General features: G+C 41.4%; 1 protein-coding gene across 3 annotated transcripts; it reads left to right on the top strand.

The window, feature by feature from the left end:
• Nucleotides 1-1,027: 1,027 nt before the first annotated feature.
• On the top strand, nt 1,028-12,460 carry SUMO1 (small ubiquitin like modifier 1). Of its 3 annotated transcripts, XM_050899797.1 has the most exons (5): nt 1,035-1,108; nt 6,338-6,412; nt 7,697-7,774; nt 9,727-9,798; nt 10,753-12,460. In XM_050899797.1, exons 1-5 carry the CDS (start codon nt 1,097-1,099, stop codon nt 10,819-10,821), a joined length of 306 nt encoding a protein of 101 aa, XP_050755754.1. In that variant the 5' UTR covers nt 1,035-1,096; the 3' UTR covers nt 10,822-12,460. The 3 variants fall into 3 exon arrangements, with proteins under 3 accessions (XP_050755755.1, XP_050755754.1, XP_050755757.1); XM_050899798.1 differs by lacking the exon at nt 9,727-9,798 and having other exon boundaries at nt 1,028-1,108; XM_050899800.1 differs by lacking the exon at nt 6,338-6,412 and having other exon boundaries at nt 1,038-1,108.
• Nucleotides 12,461-21,185: the final 8,725 nt, after the last annotated feature.

Genomic DNA, 21,185 nt, shown 5'->3' with positions numbered 1-21,185 from the left:
TAAAGTTAAAAACTTACCTAGTAGCATCCAGATCAGAATCTCCTGTTTCAGTGGGGCTGACTTCTATTTATCCATTTATTTTACAGTAATGTTGTTATTTTATGGTTCTCGCATGTGTTTTTTCTACTTACTGGCCACTTAGAGCCAAGCGTGCACTTATTCCAGCAGTGATGCCATGCAGGAGTTGCCTTAGTTGCTGTAGAGGGATGTTAGTACTACATGCTGCAGTCTGAACAGCTTGCAGTCTAAATGTAATCTTTTTAAGGTGTAGATGTTGCTTCTTGTGCAAACCTCTGAAAAGCCATGCTGTGCCAATGTAAAGCAGGACATCCTTTCTGTGCCACTACAGTGTATCACTAGAAGTTTGTGCAAATGCAACTGCCTCCGTGCAAATTTGCTTAATACATGCGGATCCTATCACTTGCATGGTTGCAATGATTAAAAAAATGCAAACTGTGCATAAATAGAAAAGTGAGTTTTGTTGTTAAATCTATCTTTCAGTGAAAACCTTAGCAAGTCATTACAGGTAGGCATAATGAGAGTGACTTCTACTGTAAAATCTGCTTTTGTTGGGTGATGTGACTTGGCCTAGCTCCTCTGGGGCAGGACAAAACAGCCGTGCAGACCCATACTTTCAGTCGTTTGACTGCCTATAAGTAGCAGAGTTTATAAAAGCACCTATTTTTTCTCTTTGGGGCAGGCCATTAGGGGCCTTTCTGCAGCCCGGGCCTTTGGAGGCCGCCTGTGCTCGCAGACGCCGGGCCTGGCCGTGGGGCCCGGGGAGAGCCGCGGTCCCTGCCGCAGCCTGGCCACCTTTCACCGCCTCTGCCCGGGGACGGGCCGGTGCGGGCGAGGCCGGGGAAGCGGTACCTACGGGTTTACGGCACGGGGGGCCCCGGGGGGCCGAAGGCGGTGCCTCCCGCGGGGTGCCGGTGCGGGCTGGGAGGAGCCGGCGGGCCGCGCCGGGCGGGAAGTGAGCTCAGGCGCACAGGAAATCCCGCCCGCGCCGCGGCCTGTGTTTGCGCTGCGGGCAGAGAAAGGAGCGGAGCGCCTGCAGCGGCCCAGCCGAGCCTGCCGCACGCAACGGGGCCGAGCCATGTCTGACCAGGTACGGGCGCCGCCGGCCCCGACCGCCGACCCCGGGGGGAGCTGCCGCCGGACGCGGGGAGACGGGGCGGCGGCGGCAGGCCCCGCAGCCCCGGGGGCACGGGAGGAGCTGCCTGAGCCCCCCCCCCCCCCCCCCGCCTCCCCCGCTGCCGCGGGGCAGCCCCGGCCCGGCGCTCTGTGAGGGGTGGCCCGGGGCGAGCGGAGCTGCGGCCGCCCGGGAGGCGCTGGGGGGATGCTCCCCTCGGGGAGAGTGTGTGTGTGGGGGTGCTAATCTCCGACCTCGGCCAAACTCTGCCTGCCCCCCCCTCCCCGTATTTTAATCCCCCTTTCCCCTTCGCTCAGGGTGTTTCGTGAGGAACACAGGTGCGGGCTCCAGGCGGGGGATACTCGGGGGCCGGGGCTGGCGTCCGGCCAGAGCGGGGGCGGCTCCGTGGGGCCGCGGGCCGGGATCGCCACCGGGGCAGCCCCGGCCCTGGAAACCCGGGAGTGCAGTGAGGGGTGAGCCGTGTTGCACAACAGTTGTTTCCTTTCATTTTCCGTTTCCCAGGTGCGTGGTAGGATGCTCTTCCCCCGGAGCAGGCTTTGTGTGGGTTAGGCTAGACCTTCCAGGTCCTCTGTTTGCCCTAGGAATGCAAAAGGAGGAGGAAAAAAACCCAGACTTTTTTAGCTGAGCGAAGCGTTGCTTGCCTGTATTAAAAACCCCGTCCTTCACCAAGACTGTCCTGCCTTCACTCCTTGTACATCGTTATGTTCCTGTCAGTTCTGACTTCTCAGCCGGGTACTTAAATAGTTACTTGTACCGCAAGTTCCTGACTTGCTTGGTATGGCATGTATACAGTCCTTTGCTTACAACTATTGCTTTAGGCTATGTGACCTGCTGGTGGAAAGTTAAAACAGCATTCTGGTTTTAATTTGTGTTCTGTTTTGCTTTATTTTTTATATTGCCTTCATATGGCAGTGTTTTCTAACTTTGTCATGATGATTTGACTTTGGAAAAATCAATGTCAGTATCTACAAATGTTTCTTGCAGTTCTGTGAAGTCAAGAATAGTACTAGTGCCAGCCAGGAAATTATCCAGAGACAAGGCTAAGCTTAGTATATACTGTGTCTGCTTTGAGGAATAGCCTTGATACATTATGACCTGTGAATAGAAACCATTGCTGTATGTGCTGGTGGTCTTCCTCCCCGCCCCCGCCTTTCAAGCACAGTGCAGCTCTGCTGGTGAGGATGGTGCTGCTGCCTATCTCTGCCTGTGAGAGTGCAGCTAGGAGCACAGCTATTGCTGGCACCCATTAGGACACATTTCCAGTGTAGTAAAATACGTGAAAGTGGCTGCATTAAAAAAAAGGTAAATTCTGAACTAGATTTTGAAGACTGATCTTCACGTGACCTGCTCTGTAGCTCTCTGCATTTGTGAACTAAGGCATGTTTTAACACATAGCAGCTTTCATTAGGTAATTCCTTCTCCAGGCAAGTTCTGCTAAAACACATACATGTTTGTTCTTTGGGACTGCTTGAAGTATGTAAAATTCATTGTATGTGATAACCTTTTTTGGATACATATCTTAAAGGTCTTTGAATAGGGACTCTGATACATAAGCTAAACATCATTATATGTTTTGTCATTCACTTCTGGGGGGACTGTGCAACAAGTGCTAAACAGATGCTTAAGTAACAGTATAATGTACGGTAATGCAGCACTGTATATCTCATTCCTCTGTTTATCAAACCTACAGGAATAATTGGGTTACCCAAAAATTGTGGATTGCTTACAGTGTCTTTCTTTTCGGCCCTAGAATTAAGTTAAGAGGACATAATTTGTAACCAGTTATGATAATTTTGGCTTGTCTTTTTAGTATAAAGAAGCATACTTGATTTAGTTACTTATTTCCAATAGGAAATTAACTTTTATGATAAGTAAAAATACTTGCAAGAAGGGCAGACTTCTAAAAAACACATGGCTGCTTGGTGGGATCTAAGCAGAAACAAAAAGAATTGTTTTTCACCTCCCTTCAAGGGTCTCAGGCTGTTTTTGCTTTAGTTGAATCTAGATGCTGGCATTTTTATCCATTCATGTACTACTAATAAAGAATGCTATAGTTTGTATGCGTTTTTCCACTCCTATAACAAATGTAAAAGTTTATTTGCTGTGTTAGGAAGTGTGTTGTAGTCCTACTCCTCTAGTAATTTTGATTTTGTTAATTTTTTTTTTAAAGACTATCTAAAGTGTGCTGAGTATAGGGGTTGTTTTTAGGCTTGAACATTGAAGTTTGAGCAGTTCAGAAAATTGGAGGAGGAAACTTGCAATGTACTACCTTACAATGTTTGTTTTGTGGTTTCATTAGTTGCAATAGCAATACCAGTGTGTTTCATCCGAGAAACTTTGGGTGCTTTTTACGGTCATGAATTTAGTGTTGATATATAAATGTGAGACAGTACGAGGAGCCTCATTTTGTGCTGTTTAGGAAAGGCATGGAATGAAGCCTTTAAAACTTTAGGCATCTAATGAAAAGTTAGAACTTGGAGTGTTGTGGTATTCCCGTTCTATTTGTATGGTAGTCTTTTTTTATGTACTGTTTCATGAGATTCACTTGCACTGTGAAAAGAACTGGTGTTTAGGGTAAGTCTGGAGGCTTGCTTGCAAATTGCTGATCCAGGATTTTGTTAGTGAATGCTTGTAGTTTAGTAACTTTGCAATCTCCTTGCTTTCTTTGTGCTTAAGTGGTTTTGTGTTGGCTTTACCATTTGGCATTGACTGGCAGTATAGTTCACTGACAAAATGCAGGGAGCTGTTTCAGACTTGCTGGGTCTTGTTATGTTCTGATTTCAAATATTTTGCTCTTTTTTTAAGCTTCAATTATTGACATTGACAACATTGATTTGATCTTATTTCTCTTTTCGTGAAATTACAGCTCTGTTTTCTCTTATTTTGTGGGTGAGAGGTTGCTGGGGCTTTAAACGAGCATCTTTATGGTATGATGTTTCAAAACTCCAATTTCCTCTGCCTTTTCTACTGTTTGCTGCTTTCCCTATTTGTTTTTAGTACTAGAGCCCTCTTTCCCTGAGGGTAGGAATCAAACATCTTGTGAATCATTGCTTTCCACTCATGTTGGCCAGAGGCACTGTCATAGTAGCAATGATGATTTGTCATACCTTCTACGGGATGATTTGTTTTGGAAAGCTAAGTAGATAGATCTGTTACAATGCACAGAACTGTATAAACTACTACAGATGCCTCTGCTGCTGGGATAATATGCTGCTGTGCAATTTGGTTCTTATGCAAAATAAACTAAGACAGTGACTGACCTGAAATGTCATGTAAAGGGACAGGATGTTCTTACAAATTCTGTCAGTGATAGCAAAACAGGAGATAGTTTTGAAGTTACAGGCTTCAGATCTGTAGAGATCTGAATCTCTTTCTGATTCCTAGAGGTTAGTAATCCTGCATACGGACAGTAAAAATGCTGTTTGTGCAAGTTACCAGAGCAAGTTGCAGGTTTTTGGTTTTGTTTTTAGTCAGGAATGGAAACTAGTGTATTTTTTATTCCTGCAAATAGTCCCATGAGATTAGAGTTCAGATATGTTAGAAAGCGAAAACTTTGGTGGGGAGCACAGTTGCTGTGACTGTTACCAGTGAAGACTCCTTTCAGACTTCAAAAGTGACTTGCTTGGAGACCTGAGGGTGTCTAGTTTCTTGAAAGCTTGGGGTCAGTTTTTGGGTTTGAGCTTGAAGGATGATGAATCAATCCCAGCAGTCCAGGTTATGCCCAGGTGGGTATTTAAAAAAAAAAAAAAAAAAAGTATTCAAGCCAGGTGAAGTCTCTGGCTCATACTTTTTTGTCATCACAGAAACTGAATGGATCTGGCTTGAGGCAGTGAGTCAAACTGATACAAAGAGCACTTCCTCTCTCTGTCTTTCCTCCAGACTGAGACTGGTACAGATAGGGAAGGTGTTTGCAGACTTTTCCCCCTGCCCTTCCCCAATATTTAACATTCAAAGAAGTTGTGCATGTTTAACCTCTTTAAGGAAAAAAAATGCTTGAAAAGGCTTGTCTGTCATTTTAATCTGGAGATAGAGACCTATCTGGATGGACTTAATACAGAAGGTTATTATGTGTTTTTGGCACTTGATCCTAAAGTTCAAGTCCCACCATACAAAGGATATTTCTGTATACTCAGAAAAAAGTCCCTTTAGGGCTGGGAAAATGTATGTGGTAGGCACCTTTACATATTTTGCTTATTTTGTCTACTGTGTTAAGCAATAAAATATAAAAGGAAGATTTGAAACATGATCAGCAGGGTATCCTTGTTTCTGACTACTTGGGAAGATTTCTTCATTGAGCACCATCTGGACCTGAGGCAGTGTCTGTGTAAAATCCCTTTGTGCTGCAGTGGAACGTAACTAAAGGCCTGATCCAGAATATGTAGTGACAGGCAAGGCATGAGGTTAATAGTACCTGATCTCTCACTTGTATTCATGTTAGCTGCTGATAGATAAGACTTTGATGTCCTTAATTCATGTCTTATAGAACATAACACTTAAACCCTTTTGATGAGCTTTGGTGCTCAAATTGTTGAATCAAACTTGTCTGTACAATTAATTCTTATCCTGGAAAGATATCAAAACACTATAGTTCTTAGAACTGCAACTTTTAAGAATTGTGGTCTTAAAACAAACATGCTAGAAGGAAGCTGTTACTTGATGTTGTTTTGTTGTCATAGAAAAGAAGGTGGCTGACCATCCTTTTGAAAGTAGTGACTACTGTTGATGCAGTAGACTGAAAAATGTTTGCATGGTTCACTCTCTTTACACTGGTAGGGTGTCACAAGTGCTTTCTGTTTACTTTCCTCATGATGTTCTTTTTTCTGGCAAATATCTGAGCCTCTTAGTACACTTCCTGTATTTCTTTTTTGCAGTCTGTTTGTTGACTAGGAGTTAGTGGTATAAAATCATACTTCTCATTTTTGCATGTCATCTATTTCCAAATGATCCTTCTCTCACCTCTTATGTTCTTCACAGTGTTTCTCTTCTGTCATTAATTAAACTTTTTGCAGGCAGACAGCCTTTCATAATACTATGTTGCTATTATTTTCACACACAGAAAGGAAGAAGTAAAGTGCCTTGGATAGTCTGATTTCATGTAATAAGGAGGATGACAGCTGTCATACTGTCCAGTGAAAATAATGAAGTGTTGAACTGATCAGATTTTTTTAAATGTTTTTCTTGCAGGAAGCAAAACCTTCAGCTGAGGACTTAGGAGATAAGAAAGAAGGGGAATACATTAAACTCAAAGTCATTGGGCAGGTGAGTTTTTAACATAATTACTTGTTGACATTTGGTAGAGGTGTGAGTTTTTGTATTGTAGAAATGAACAAATGAAAGTTGATACTTTCAGTTCTTCAATGTGGATCCTCCCCTGCTGTAAACTGCTTACTGATTGCCACTAATGTGTGTTAGTATACTCTCTGGTGTGGTTTGTTTTTTTTAAAAGCTTGAGTAATTTATCCTTATCAGTCAGAATTTTTTCAGTGTGATCCCCATCTTACAACTAGGGGACCTGATGCATTGAGGGATTAATTTATCCAAGGATATGAATGAAATATGTGGCAAAATCGATAAATTCAGGTCTTCAGAGTTCATGTAGTACACTAAGCATGAGGTCAGCTTTCTTGGACAGGGATAGGAAGAGGATTCTGTTGGCTGGCATGTTGGTAGATGTGAGTGGTGGATTATAAGTCTGAATTCAAGTTGTGTTGGAATGTGAATGTTGAGATCCTTCTTGAACAGAAGTCCTTCTGTGCAAAGAACCCCTAGCTCCTATGACTTAACGGAGTATTGTTTGTTGGAGTATTAGCACGATTGCTGTGCTGTTGACTGGAGACGGATGATTTAAAGTAGGACTAACACAAACTAGCTTACCTCTTGCTGGTTTAATCGGCAATGATGAGAACACATTCAAAAGCTAAACATGACCCCCATGCTTTTTGCACAGAATCTCTTAAGGTCTGTTGTATCTGTAGCCATTTTGACAGTTGTAGTTACTTGTGTCTTATGGCTGGTAGGAAGGACTACAGAATAATGAGACCTAAGATTTCTCCTTAGGTTAGTGATGTGTTGCCAAGTCTGCCTGTATCGTAACTTCCAGATAATTACTCTAATTGAACGAGGCTTTATATATATTTTGAAGTGCAAGCTTTAACTTGTCTCTTTTGGAATCTTAGAGCAGAAGTCCCCTGCATATGTATGTTTGCATTTCATAAGTACATCAGCTGGGTAAAGATGGAAGCACAGACTGAACCATGTATGGTTTTTAGTACTTTTAAATCCAAAACCTCCATAGTGAGCCTAAGGCTATACTATGCCATCTGTTTTAAAATGGAGCTTCCTGTGGAAGTGCATGATGAATTTAGTGACTGATAAATCATCCTGGAGGTTCATGTTATGATGCACCAAGGTATGCACGGTGATAGTTAAACTGCATTCCATGTTAGTTTTACAGAAGTTTTTCTTAATGAAAGTCTTAAAATTAGCATAGATAAAGTAAGCAGTTACTACAAAGAGAGTAACTTTTTTCTTTTCTGTTCTTAGGACAGCAGTGAAATTCACTTCAAGGTGAAAATGACAACACACCTCAAGAAACTCAAAGAATCATACTGTCAAAGACAGGTTTGTGAAACAATGACACTCTCTCTTTAAAAAGAAAATTAAAAAGCCAAACACTTTAGCTTTACTTTTCTCATTGTTCTTTCAAATAAAGACATTTGTTGAGACAGTCAAGCTTCTATCTAGTTACCAGCAGGACAGGTATCTGACAGTACAAATATAATGGATCTCTTCATTTCTTTTGACAAGTTAAGGTATTTCTATTTAAGACAGTTGTGAATTTTGTAGTAAGTTAAAATTAGTGTTTGAATATATATAGTGGCTGCTCAGAAGACATAGAAGTTACCTTTTAAAATGCCCAAGCATGCATTTATAGTTACTGTAAAATCTCCCATCTCCAAGCAAAAGGCCCTTAAAGCTGTAGAATACTGCAGCTTATGATGAGAGCAGCCTTAGGCATTGTTACAGCCATTATTATGGTAATTGATTAACACTAGCTATTATGCCCTAAGTTAAAGAAATCTGCAACATTAATTGTGGATGTAGGTAAATAGTAACTACTGTTACAGAACAAAAATATATCTTCACTTCCAGATTCTGTGGCAGATATTGTGGATTCACTGCTGCTATTTCCAGAAGCCCTGGCCTAGTTTATCCCCAGCTTTGGGGGTAGATGCCTTGTGTGGCCTTTTCTTGAGTAACTGTGTTGGAGTTCCCTTCAGGAGATATAATCATAAGAATATATGATTCTTGGAATCCAAAGAACCCATACTTTGGGTTTTTTCTTAATACCTTGAGACAAGTTGAACTTGTCAATTGAAGTGTTCTTTTGTAGAATGTGTTCTTTTTTGCTATCCTTCTGGAGTAGGAGGAAAGAAAAGGTCAAACACCAGATATGTTTGTAGCCAAATCCAAATGATTAAAATTGTGATTCATTTGAAAAACTTGAAATTTTAAAATAAGACCTTGGAAATAATTCATGCAGCAGTCTTATTGACTGATGAAAATGCATGTGTGGAATTCTTTTTTTAAGAAAGAAATAATTGTTTGAATGAACACAGCTATATCTGTCTCCTGGGCTGAATTCTGGAAAGTCCGTGATTTCCTTCATCAGCAGTCACTACGGTTTTTGGTGTTAAGTAGTCTTTCTCTAGTAAAGAGACTGTGAATGTTTCTTGCAAGTTGGCCAGAGGGATTGTTGGAACAGTGTGAAGAGCTGTTCTTTCCTGTGAATTTCTCTGCCTAGTTACTTGCAAGCAATATTTCTGAGATCTAATTGATGCACAAAACAGGTCATATTTCACTTGTTTTTGTTTTGCTCAAACTTAAAAGAAGAAAAAGATGAGGTGTTTGCTTTATCTGTTGAGGTGAAGTATGATATTCTGCTGTAACAGAGGCACACTGTACAATAGACATACTGCAACTTAACTTTATTTACCATTGGGATGCTCCTTTCTCCCTGTTTGAATGGTGTTCCTTTTTCTCCCCATCAGTTCTGCTCTTTCTTGTCCCCAGTGTAGAGCTTTTGCAGAACTGATAATGGTAAAGGTTGCTATTCCTTCCTATGGTGATACAAGATTGGGAAAGCAAGGGTAGGAGTTCATGAAGTAAACATCATGTTCCTCCTGTTGTCTTAAGATCTTTAATAAGGCTGATACGCAGTTCAGAAAAAGACAGGACCTTCATGTGTAATGTTGTCTTGGAAGGGAGGGTGTAGTCAGTACTTATAAATAAAAAAAGACAAGGGAAAAAAGCTAAGGAAACTTCCAAGTTGTTGAGCTAGAACTCCAGTGAGACTTTGGAATAAACACACATTTCAGCACTGTCATGCTCTTTGAGTCACTGTTTTGTAGGCTACATGCTTCCAACAGAATAGCTGAGCTCCCTGTGTAACAGGAACTAACACTTTCTTTTTTGACTTTCATGTGTGTTGTTTTTATTAAAAATGTTTTTCTTGTAAATCTGTACAAGTTTCAGTAAGTTTTTTTTCCTTGTACATCTGTTTCTTTTTTTAGGGTGTTCCAATGAATTCACTCAGGTTCCTCTTTGAGGGTCAGAGAATTACTGATAATCATACCCCTAAGGAGGTGAGTTTCTTTCTAGAAAGTGTTACATAGTTCACTGAAGAAACTAAATACCAGATTGGTTAGTTTCTTTGTTCTGCTAGACTTGTAACCAGAATGAAGGTGTTTCTGTAAATATAGCCAACTTTCTGGACTGTAGTTAGTCAAATATAGTCTGACTACTCTATATTTGTCTAAGTAGAATCTTTAATAAGGCCGATATGCAGTTCAGAAAGAGACTGATTGGACCTTCATGTGTAATGTTGTCTCAGAGGGAGGGTGTAGTCACTGCTTACCAGAGAGAAAAAAACCTAAGGGAACTTCCTAGTTGTTGAGCTAGAACTTCAGTGTGACTTTGGAATAAATATGTATTTAGTTCACATTTATTAGATGAAAGTGTAAATAAACAGAAAACAGGTTACTTCTGCTGTCCAGTGACTTCCACCAATTGTTATGACAAAGCAGGAAGAAACACTGTTACAATAATGACCATCTGAAAAATCAAACTTGTGTACTGTGAAATTTGAACAAATTACCCTCTTTGAGAGAACAGTTGTAAACTGGCTTTGAGTTGCAAGCTGTAGGTCTTAGCTGTATTGTGAGCTAGTAGTGTGCTATATATAATTCATGTGGCTGTACAGCTGGTGCATTCACTATGATGTTGGTTACGTTCCTGTGCATCTGTTGCCCAAGAAGGGATTTAGAGAAAAGTAAAGCTAGCAACTTCCAGGCTGATGTGTGCTGCTCCACAAACGGATTTAGACTTCACTGATAAGGCTTTTGCTTTGACTGAGATGCCTAAGACTGAAGGACTAAAAATCATGAGTGTTGGCTAGTGAGATGATTGAAATTTTTTTCACCCCTTTGAGTTATGATGGGACAGAGGAACAAACCATTGTATAACTTGTGTAGGACCTGGTCTGAATTCAGTACACCAGATTTATAACAATTATATGCTGTTTTTCTCTGTTCTCACAGCTGGGGATGGAGGAGGAAGATGTGATTGAAGTTTATCAGGAACAGACGGGGGGTCACTCAACAGTTTAGATCCTTCTGTTTGTTTTCTTTCCCCTTAATCCTTTTTTATTTTTAAATAATAGTTCTTTTGTAATGTGGTGTTCAACACTGAATTGAAACTGGCACCCCATCTCTGGGAGTTTATTTTCAAGCGTCTGGTATTTTGAATTCTCGTGCTCATTATACACTATTGTTTCTGTTTTCATTGTGCTGAACTTTTGTGATCCAGCTGCAGCCTTGCTCCCCTCTTCCCTTCTGCCCTCCCCTTTAGAAATACATGTACACACATGCATTTGTATGTTCACTAGGTTCGTGCATTTCAGGCACGAAGGCTGTAAGATCTGCCAGGTGGGCGAGTGTTCTTAATGACTTCCATATCTGCCCTGAAGTTTTGATGTGTGACTGTTTCACTCCTGGACTATAACTTTCAGTGCGAGATGAAGCTTTCAGAGAACTAAACTGTGGAGAAATTGTGTATCCATAACTCAGAGCTATTTTGCTTAAATTGTGCTGATGGCCCAACGAAGAAGATTACCAAGTTGGAAATGGAAAAGCTAGAACTGTTGTCATCTGTACCTTGCTCCAGAGATGGCTTTGCTGAAGACATAAAATTGAAAACCCTAATGATTCTTAAATCTTGCCAGAAGAGCCCAGAAGCATTTTAACTTCATATAGCAATTAGTACACGCAGGTATTCATGCAAGAATGTTCACAGCAGACAACTGGTGTTACTTTGACACTCTTGTTTGTACCTTTTGGCCTGGGACGTGGGTTTTGAATGGACATTGTCTGTACCAGCTTCATTTAAAATAAACAAGAAAAACAATTTTATAAACAACTTGCATTTTCTTTTCAAATGTTTGGAAATGAGCAAATATAAAGTTATAATTAGGGCATGCTTTTCCAGTAACTATACGTTGAAGCCAGAAAAAAATGTGCTCTGTAAATATACCTCATTTAAAAAAAAAAAATTACTTTTTTCTATTTGCCCTAGTAAAATACTTGATCTGCTTGGTTTGCAGGTGACTATTTGAGACTACTAGCTGTTTCGTTTCTTGTTAGAAATATGCGCATACAGTTACATACAGCTTCACTTCATGCACAAAAGGTAAACTGAAAATGCAACTTGGAAGGAAATACGAAGATGGTTTTTAATGTCTACATTTCATATGATCGTGGTACCATTAAATAATCTCTCTATGATGGATGACATGGAAGTGTCATGATGGTTCATCAGGCATCATTATGAGGGTCCACTTCATGTTCCTAGCTAGTTGCAGGTTCTAAATGGTCAGTTTGAGAACATGTTACTGGATATGAAAGCTCAGATGGGAGGTTATGGGCCAGGGTAGTGTGGAGAGAAGGTTTCTGCACTGTCCCTGCTTCAGCCTTTCTGCAGATAAATAGGACTTGTTTCTGATTTGGTTTGGTAAATCAAGTTCACTATGAATGCCAGCTTCGCTTAAAGACACATTTTAATGCTGGCATACTTGGAAGAAACTGCAGATTTTGAATGATTAGTTTTTAGGGCACTTGCTGTAAAGCTAGAAATGCATTTTCTTTCATGCTTGTGGTTTGTGTCCTGTTTCTGATTTGGTAATACTTTTGTACACATAGTTGCACTAAGCAATTTTTAAAGATTAAAATTCTTGTTTACGAAATGTCAGAATATGGGGTTTTCTTGAAGTATTCTATGTAATTCAATTCTTAGGGGGAAGAGGGATTGCTACTGTGATGTAGAACAACATGGCTGCTTTGCACTTATCTCCGATGACTTTTTTAGAATACTAAATATATCTGCTTCAGAATACCAGAAATAAAACAGCCTTGTGATTATTATCAGATCATCTTCTAATTTAAATTTGTAGAATGCTCTTGTCAGTAGACAAATTCCCATTATCCCTTTTCTGCAAAGTAGGAGCTGAGGCGCAGGGGATGGTAGTTTACTCACGTCACTCTGGAAGCTGAAAGTGGAGCTGAGAACAGAATCCAATCTCCTGGGTTTGATGCTAGTACTCTAGTTGCTGCACTAACTTTCTTTGCTTCTTACTGTTCACTCTTCTCTTCCAAATCTGTTTTATATGCTCATTTATATCAACTTTCTAGTTGAAGCACTGCATGTAGTTCTCTTGAGACTATGGAGGAGGGTTTCTTGCAGAATGCAGCTTCAGTAGGATGAAGCTTAAGGCAAATAATTATTTCTCTGTAACCTTGTCCTAACATACATCTCCTTAGAGCGGATATGGTACCAGTGACAAACTGATTTGACCTCTTTCTCAGACTTGGTGTGAAGCCTCAAAGAGCTAGTGCCTCAGCAGAGCTGCTGGTCTAAAGCAATGTCTGTACTGTTACAGCTTGATGGAACAGTAATAACAGGAAAACTGTACTCTGCCTCAAAGATCAGTATTGAAAGCTTCATGTTAAAATGAGAAGATACACATGCTACACAGATGCACTACTACCCTTTTCATTCTTGGAAGTTGTACATTGAAATAAAACCTGAATTTTGAAGTGAAGGAGTAGACAGACTTGAATTTTCTTCATTTCTCTGGAGAACTAATACTTTTCAAAGAATTTCTTTCTGAAAAGGTGGTCTGGAGTGGAATTTCTAAACTACTAATAGCTTTGAAGCACATGACTGGAAGTCAGATTGGCCTTCACATGCTGGAGAAAAACAGAGAAAAGAATCTTTTTTTTTTTCCTCCTGCAATTTTTCTTTGTCTTTGTTTACATGCTTGCCTGTATATTAGAAGAACTGAGTTCAGCTGTTGACGGCTGGTTTTATTAAGTGATTAAAAAAAAAGTGGTGGTGGGAGAATGAAACCATCTTCACTGGGTCAATTATGCAGTGGAATGTGGAAGCTAATCCTTGCTTTATTTCTAATTGTGACATGAATATATTTGATATTCACTATGGTGATGTATAAAAGCCATATTGATAAGCACTTTACAAAATTATCAGTCTCAACAGATTTTCTTAAAGCTGGTGTGTTTAAAGGATTTGTGTATTCTCTTAAGAAGAAATTTACGTGATCATCAATTCAACAAAATGAGATTTTTTCGAAGCTAAATGTGTAAACATTGGCAGGATTTGGACTTCAGTTAGGATGTCAGATAATGTTAAAACTTGAAGTCTGCCACAAATTTTGACTAACCATGTATTGTTTTAGAAGCACTACAACTGTATACTAGTTTTTAACTTTTCCTACTTTAAATGGAAATTATTTTTAAGAATACAATACTAAAATATCTGTGCTGACCTGCGCATCTTCTGTATGCACTTTTGAATTATTGCTGTTCAGGTAAATTTTCTTAAATGAAAAGATCAGCTTCTGAGGCAGAGAACTGTAGGAATTGTGCAAGTTGGAAGTAGTGTAAACTGGTTTTGTTTTGCTTTTAGAACCAGTACTTAATGCATATTTAATTTAATGAAGTTCAGCTTCAATTTAGAGACTGCAAAAATTGATTACTCTTCTCCACAGGAGACTCTCTACAGGAACTGCAATACAAATTGAATTTACAAATGTTACACTTTCTTATGTTAGATGATATTAGAGAAGCAGAAAATAAGATAAACCTGATTTACAAGGAAGAACTGTTCTTACCTTGCTATAGTTTCTCTGTTGTCATCTTATTGTTGATACTGAAATCTAGCCCTTTCTTAAACAGTAGCATGTTTATTGCAATTTATTGGTTTGGAGGATTCCTCCAAAAGTCAGCACTGAGGTCTTCATACCTTTTGTAAACTGACAGTTCTGTTGTTTTCTCGCTTAACGCGAAATGGACCCAAGAATCTGGGATGAAGCAGCAAAGGATAAACTAAACGTGTTCTGGCACCTCAAGAGGTCTGTCTGGATTAATTTCTACTGGCTGATAAAACATGAATGCTTTTACTTGCTATCAATAGGATGTATACGTAGTCTACTGTTGCAGTCTGGGAGAATAATTTGTGAATGAGAGTAGCACCTATCCCGAAAGGGAACATTGTTCCTCTTTTGAATCAGGTTGGAACCTTGAATTAGACTGGAACTGAAAGAGCTCACTACAATGACCTGTTCCTGGCACCAAGCATTTATTTATTCTTTTGTATGGTTTTCAGGCCTAGTTTTTCAAGCAGCTGAAAACAAGAAAGCACCCATGGATGAGGAACATCTAGAGTGTGTTCTAGTCTAGTAGCTTCTATTAGTAGTGCTCGTTGGAACTGCAGATGTTGTTCCAGATCTGCTCTTTGCCTGCAAACTGTTAATAAAGTGGATTGCAGACACAGGACAGAATTCGTCCTTGCGTTAGAAAGCTGGTGCTTTGACTTGAAACCTACACAGTTAGCTTGTTGCTGGTTCACTGGCAGTTTCTTTGACTTTGCCACAGTGCATACAGTGCCTTCTGAGGCACTGAGCCTGGACAGGAGATTGGACTTCCCTCGGGAGCTGGCTTTGAGCAAGGTTTGGAATGGGCTGGGGAAGAAAATGTTGGCTTATGCTAATACCTTCTTGTGGGCCAATATGTTCTCCTGTCACAAGAGTATGAATAGAGCAAGCAGGAGATAGTTATTCTTGCTCAGCTGTAGTTCTCATGTATTCTCTTCTCCCTGGTACCATTTTGTGCCTGATAAAGTGATCTAGGCTTCCCTGAAGAAGGCCTGTTATGCTGTTTGCAGTGTTTTAATATGTGGTGTGCAGACTCCCAGTTCCTGTGTTCTGAAGTGCTGGTGGGAATGAGTTCTGGAAGCACGCTATGCTGGAGTCTACTCTGATGGACTGCATAAAGGTAATAATAGTTTCAGAAGTGCGGGGAAATCTAGTTGGGCTTCTTTCTGTAGTGTAAATGGATGTTATAAACTCTAAAACAGTTAATACAGATAAGATGTACGTGAATTGCTGATGGAATTTGGGGAAACATTGGAAAACTGATTAAATAGCAAAAGGACTTCATTGTGTCTTGGAGTTTGAATTGAAGGCAGCTTAACTAACTTCTGAGGTACTGATGGTGCTCTTCAATGTTAACTACACTGATAGAACTCCTGACTACAGAAGTATTTTTGTATAGTCTGGCACTAGATGTAAAGCTGTATTATTATTACTGAGGAAAAAAATAGCTTTACTTTTTGATTAATAGTTACATACCTGATTAAAAGCTGTGCTTGTGTTTTGGCTTCCTCTAGAGCTAGTCCAGCATCATCTTCTTTCTTCTTCTGCTCCTCAGCCTCATATCTTGTCTTCTCCCAGTTTCTTCTTTCATACTCGAGGCGTTCTTCTGCCATCTCCATCAGCTGCTGGCGTTGTTCTTCTAACCACATTGCTCCTTCCTTCTGTCTGTGTTTTTCTGCCTCTTAGAAACAGATTACCAACAACTATTAGTTGCTCACATACTTCCTATTTAGGAAATTTTTTTCATCAATTACAAATAGGAAGAGAATACTGTTATAATACTGACATTACAAGTATTTAATATTGTCTCAAACATGAGTTTGTCTAAAATTGTAATGGATTTTTTTTTAAATCTGCTTGGCATTTAGGTTTTCAAGCCTTCCTCTGCAACTATTTGTTAGAAGTAGAATTTTTTTTTTTTTTAAACTGTGTAGCTACTGGGACTCAGGCTTTCAGAGAAGATATATAATGAAAACATCAAGAAATGAACAGATGTAGCATGAATGTTATTATTGCTAGCATCTTGCACAGTTGCATTGTAGCTAGGCTGTGGAATTTCTCTTCTTCAGGCTGCAGGGACTGTGGAAGAGAGGACTATTGTTACCATATCTATTTAATAGAGGAGGAGCAGCTGAGGTACTGCAAGTTTGGGACTTAGTGTCACAGGAATTCCATGGCAGATGCACAGGCTAAGTTTATGTCTTTACCAGAAATCATCCGTTCAGATGAATTATCTGCAGCTAAAGTAAGCATTAGCCTTTCTATAGACCACCTGCTCCTTCTTGTTCCTCTAGCTGTCTCTTCTCCTGGAACTGCAGAAGCTTTCTGTTATAATCCTCCTGCTGCTCTGAAATATGTTCTTGCGCTGCTTTCTCTAATTGTGACTTCTTTGTTGCCTCCTCCTCCTGGCGCCTCCACTCTTCTAGTTTCTGTAAACTAAAACGTAAATGATTATTAATTGCTATAGCAACCTTGGGTTTGCTGAACATTCTTGCCAGAAGAAGAGCAGGTTCTAGCCCAAAGAGCTAAGCAGATTGCCAAAGCAAAGGGGAGAGAAATTAGAATAAGGAGAGAACAGGTGCTGGTTAGTGATACTTAGCATATGTCTGGTTGGTTCTGCAAATTAGTATTTAAAAAAAAAATTACGGTCTACTTTCCTTCATACTGTCTGTAAGGGGGCAAAAACCTGAATTATAATTTTTACATGTGTGCTTTTGAGGAGGACATGAGGACTGTGGGATACAAGTACGTGGTTTACATGGAACAAAGATGTGGACACAAGGGATGGAGGAGAGCACAGGGACAGCTAGGAAAGTTCAGAGAACAAGAGCTGGAAGAAAAAATTGGAATGCATCTTTGTGGAACAAGAACACAAACCCAGAACAAGAACCCAGGCTATGCAACAAGCAAGGAGGCAATGGAAAGCATTGGCTGAGATTTAGATGTAAACAGAATGGCGGTCAAAATGGACTATTTTTGCAGGAGGATTCACACTGTGAGTAAGGAGCATGAAAGAAAGTCAAGGAGGTTCATGAAATGAAGGAATATTCTCCTTATTTTGGGAACGGGAAGTTAAGGACAATCAAACTAAAGGTCTTGGGCTTCCCTGAGTGCTACTCAAGATGATTTCCAAACTAACTCAGGGTCCTCAGTCCAGCAGTTTGACTTGAATGCCTACTTACTTTTCCTGAAATAAGCAGGGCATGGCACTAATATCGAAAAATGCTTTATAAGTCAGATTTGTCCTTTCTTTTCAACCATCTGATTAAAAGATGCTACTTCTACGAATCTGGTTCTTACAAATGTCTGTGACCGGGGGATACCCGACAAAGTGTTCAGTAATTTCTAGGTAGACTGCAGCTCTTCAAAATCACCCAAGAGGTCGCTGTTCTCCCCAGTAAATACTATTCTCAATGAAAAGTACAACATACAAGCAAAGCAGTAAGATGGTGTCAGAATGTGTTGTTTTGTATAAGCAGAAGGTTTCAAAAGATGAATAGAAATGTGATAATTATATTACACCAGAGCTTGTTTCTGATACTGATGGGTTTCCCAGAGCTTTGCATTAAGTATTTGTTGTTGCTTCCCCCCCCCCCCCCCCCCCAAAGTTATGTCAGCAGAGGTAAAGAGCAAAAGTGCTCTTACTGCATTTTTTGGTAGTATAAAATTCTTGTATTATTAAGGAATACACTATATTGCTATGAAACGTCTTTATAACCATGTAGTTGTAACCATGCTGAGGTTTTTGTCAGGGAAAATGCTCAGTAGTGGTTTTGGTGCTGTATGGAAAGTGTGGAATATCATCTTCATGAACTCACTGTAAGCTAGATATAATTGGTTGAAAAACTGAATTTATTTAATGACTTTGATTCACGGTCGATACTGATTTTTCATTAATGAGTTGGAAAATTGTAATTTTAGGACAGACTCAGAATTCAGAGCAATGATAAATGGATGAAAGTATTAAAAAAAAGTTAAATTAGTAGACATATACATAATACTAAACTTGGGAAAAAAATCTAATATGCTGCTAAAAGATGGAACTTTATGCATGCACATGTTTCAGATGAAAAGGTCTGTGATGTTATCCTCTAGTTTGGAATTTGCCTGGGGGTACTGGATCAGTTTGCTGGCTCCTTTACACTCTTATATGTTATTAGTCTTCTATTGTATTAGAAGATGCTTTGTTATATATATGTTTCTTCATGCTGGAACATTGATGTGTTTGGATGCATATGTCTGGCTGACAAAAAGCAAAGACTACAGTAGTTCTGTGTCATCACTCCATTCAAATGTTCCCTTCTCAAATGAGAACATTATCCTCACTAACTGCATCTCCTCCATGCTCCTTTGTTGTTCCTTTTCCAGATCTGCCTTCACTTTTTCCATTTCTTCCTGCTGCTCTTTCTTTTTCCATTTCTGTTGTTCTTGTTCCTTCTTCCTCTTCTCCACTTGTAGCCACTGCCTTTCTGCCTTTTCTGCTCTTACTTTTTCCTGTGCAGATTTCTCTTCTTGCCATTTTCCAGGAAGAATCTGAAAAGGAATATAATTAATAATGCACTTAAAGTTGACATTCTGTGAATGACGATTTATCTGTTATTAACTGAGATTTAAAATTCTTGAAAGAGATACACTTTGTGTCCTTATTAAAGTAGATTTGACTTATGTGGGACTTTTCCTGTCACTGTGGCCAACAGTGCCTGTTTTCTCTATGGTAAATGTTTTACTATTTTTTTTCTTCCAGTAGGTACTTGCCTTTGTGATATCTGATGATGCTTATATTAATTTCCTAGTATTTAGTGTCCCAATATGTTGCTACTTAACCTATATTCTCCGAACCTCTGTCAACTTCGTATTTTCCCCTGTAGTTTTTCTAAATGTTTTGAAGTTGTAATACATGAGGGGGGCAGGCCACAGGGGTTTCATCTAGTCCCAGAAAAGAGGATGCTTAGAGGAAACAGGTAAAGTCTAAAAAAGCCTAAAAGTCTGGTAGCTGATCAGTCAGCTAGAGGATCACTATAGTGAAATGGGAAGGCTACAAACAGTCCGTATTTCTCCAGTTCTAAACCAGGACTGAGGAAAACTTTTCCAGGAGCTGCAGGGATTTAAGGTGCAGCTCTGGAGCATACCCGACCAGCCTTGTTACCTTGGTCTGTGCTGTCGCTTTAAAAGAAGGCATCGGGGAGCGCTTCTGTGCTCCAGGTTTTCGTTGAGACTGGTCTTACAGATTTACGGTCTGGGAGTCGCGGCTTTTGCTGGCCTCGCCGCAGTGGGAAGCGAGACGGGCGGGCTGGGGGCTGCGCGCTCCCTGCTCCCTCCGCCGGCGAGAGGCGCGCTCTGCCTCCCCTCAGCGCCCTGCTTCCCGCGCCGCTTCCCTGGCGCTTCTGTGCGCTGCTGCCTCTTTCGGTTGGCGGGGGAGCAAACAACCACGGATACGCTGTGTGAGCGAAAGCCTCCTTACCGAAGGACCGTAAAGGGCGAAGTAGAGTGCGAACGGGAGCTCGCCTGGGCAGGGGGCTCCATGTCTGCTAGGGCTTCCTGAGGGGAAGCACCAGTTAATGGGAGGAAGGACAGCTTTGCGCCTGCCTGGCCGGAGGAGGAGGTTGGCTGGGTTAGGTGAGGAACCAGCATGCCTTACCTGCCCTTGGGGAAGATCTGAGGGAGTGGGCTGGTTGTGTGTTGGAGTGGGGGCCAGCTTGGGCTCACCTGCTGCTCCTGCCACCCTCAGCCAGCCTGTCATGGGGTACTCACTGCCCTGGCCTGCTGCGACATGGCAGGTGGGAGCTGCTCCTTTCCTTTCTCTTGTCAAGTTAACCTGCCAGAAAGCCTCCAAGAGTGATGGCTTCATCCCATACCTGCCTGTGTGGATGATGCTCAGGCAAATAAAAACCAAAACAAAACAAAGCCTGTTGCTAATGAGGATGAATGACTGTGGGGGTGACCTGAGCTCGGCTACACCTGGGTTTGGGGTGAAAAATGAGCTGGGGCTGCTAGGGAGCTCTGTCTGGTGTGGGACAGCCCAAGGGGCCAGGCCTTGTGTGGGGAGGTGCACCCCTGTGAGGCTGTGGGACCAGCAGAGTGAGAGCTGGGAATAGGAGCCTCCCGTGCCATTCCCTGGGAGAAAGCCCCTTGTGCTGCCCCTCTGAGGGACAGCCTCTGGCCAGGGTGGTGACAGGGTGTCCTGGGGGGCTGGGAAAGCACCTGTGAGGAGAGGGGGCTTGGCTCACCCTCAGTGCTGGAGCACAGACATCCTGAGGAGGCAGCCATCTTGTGGTGGCGGAGGCTGGCAGCAGAGCTGCCCTGCTGCAGTAGCAGGTAAGGACGTGCTGGGTAAGTCTTTGTTCTCGTTTTTGTATCCCTGTTGCATGGGAGTTGCTTCAGCGCACATCCCTGCCCGCGCCTGCAAGCACCATTTCTCACCTCCACAGCCCCACTGCTCCTGCCTGCTGCTGTGTGGGCGCTTCTGGGTGTGGTGACTGTTGGAGGCAAGTGGCCTGAGCCAGGGGGAAGGCCACAACCGTCTGCGTGGGGCTGGTTGTCAGGGAGGGCTTCGTCCTCCCTGGGAGGAGAGCAGGTGGGCTGGCCGCTGCCACCTGCCTCGCCAGCTGCTCTCTACCTGTCGGCCTCCAGTCGCCTTGCTCTGCCTTGTGCCTTCTCCGCATGAGTTCTTTCCTTCCCTGTGGCTCCCTTCTCTTTTGGTTTTCCTGGAAAAACACAAAGCTTTCCAAACCTAATATGGCCAAATCA

This window comes from Gymnogyps californianus, chromosome 7, assembly GCF_018139145.2.
Source record: "Gymnogyps californianus isolate 813 chromosome 7, ASM1813914v2, whole genome shotgun sequence".
Lineage (NCBI taxonomy): Eukaryota > Metazoa > Chordata > Aves > Accipitriformes > Cathartidae > Gymnogyps > Gymnogyps californianus.
Note: the sequence above shows the minus strand (reverse complement) of the source record. Positions and strands in the feature narration are given on the sequence as shown.

Excerpts from the sequence above, each read along its gene's own strand:
- SUMO1 (XM_050899797.1), top strand. Across the intron at positions 6,413-7,696 it reads AACTCAAAGTCATTGGGCAG|GACAGCAGTGAAATTCACTT; the intron begins GTGAGTTTTTAA and ends TTCTGTTCTTAG. Across the intron at positions 9,799-10,752 it reads ATAATCATACCCCTAAGGAG|CTGGGGATGGAGGAGGAAGA; the intron begins GTGAGTTTCTTT and ends CTGTTCTCACAG.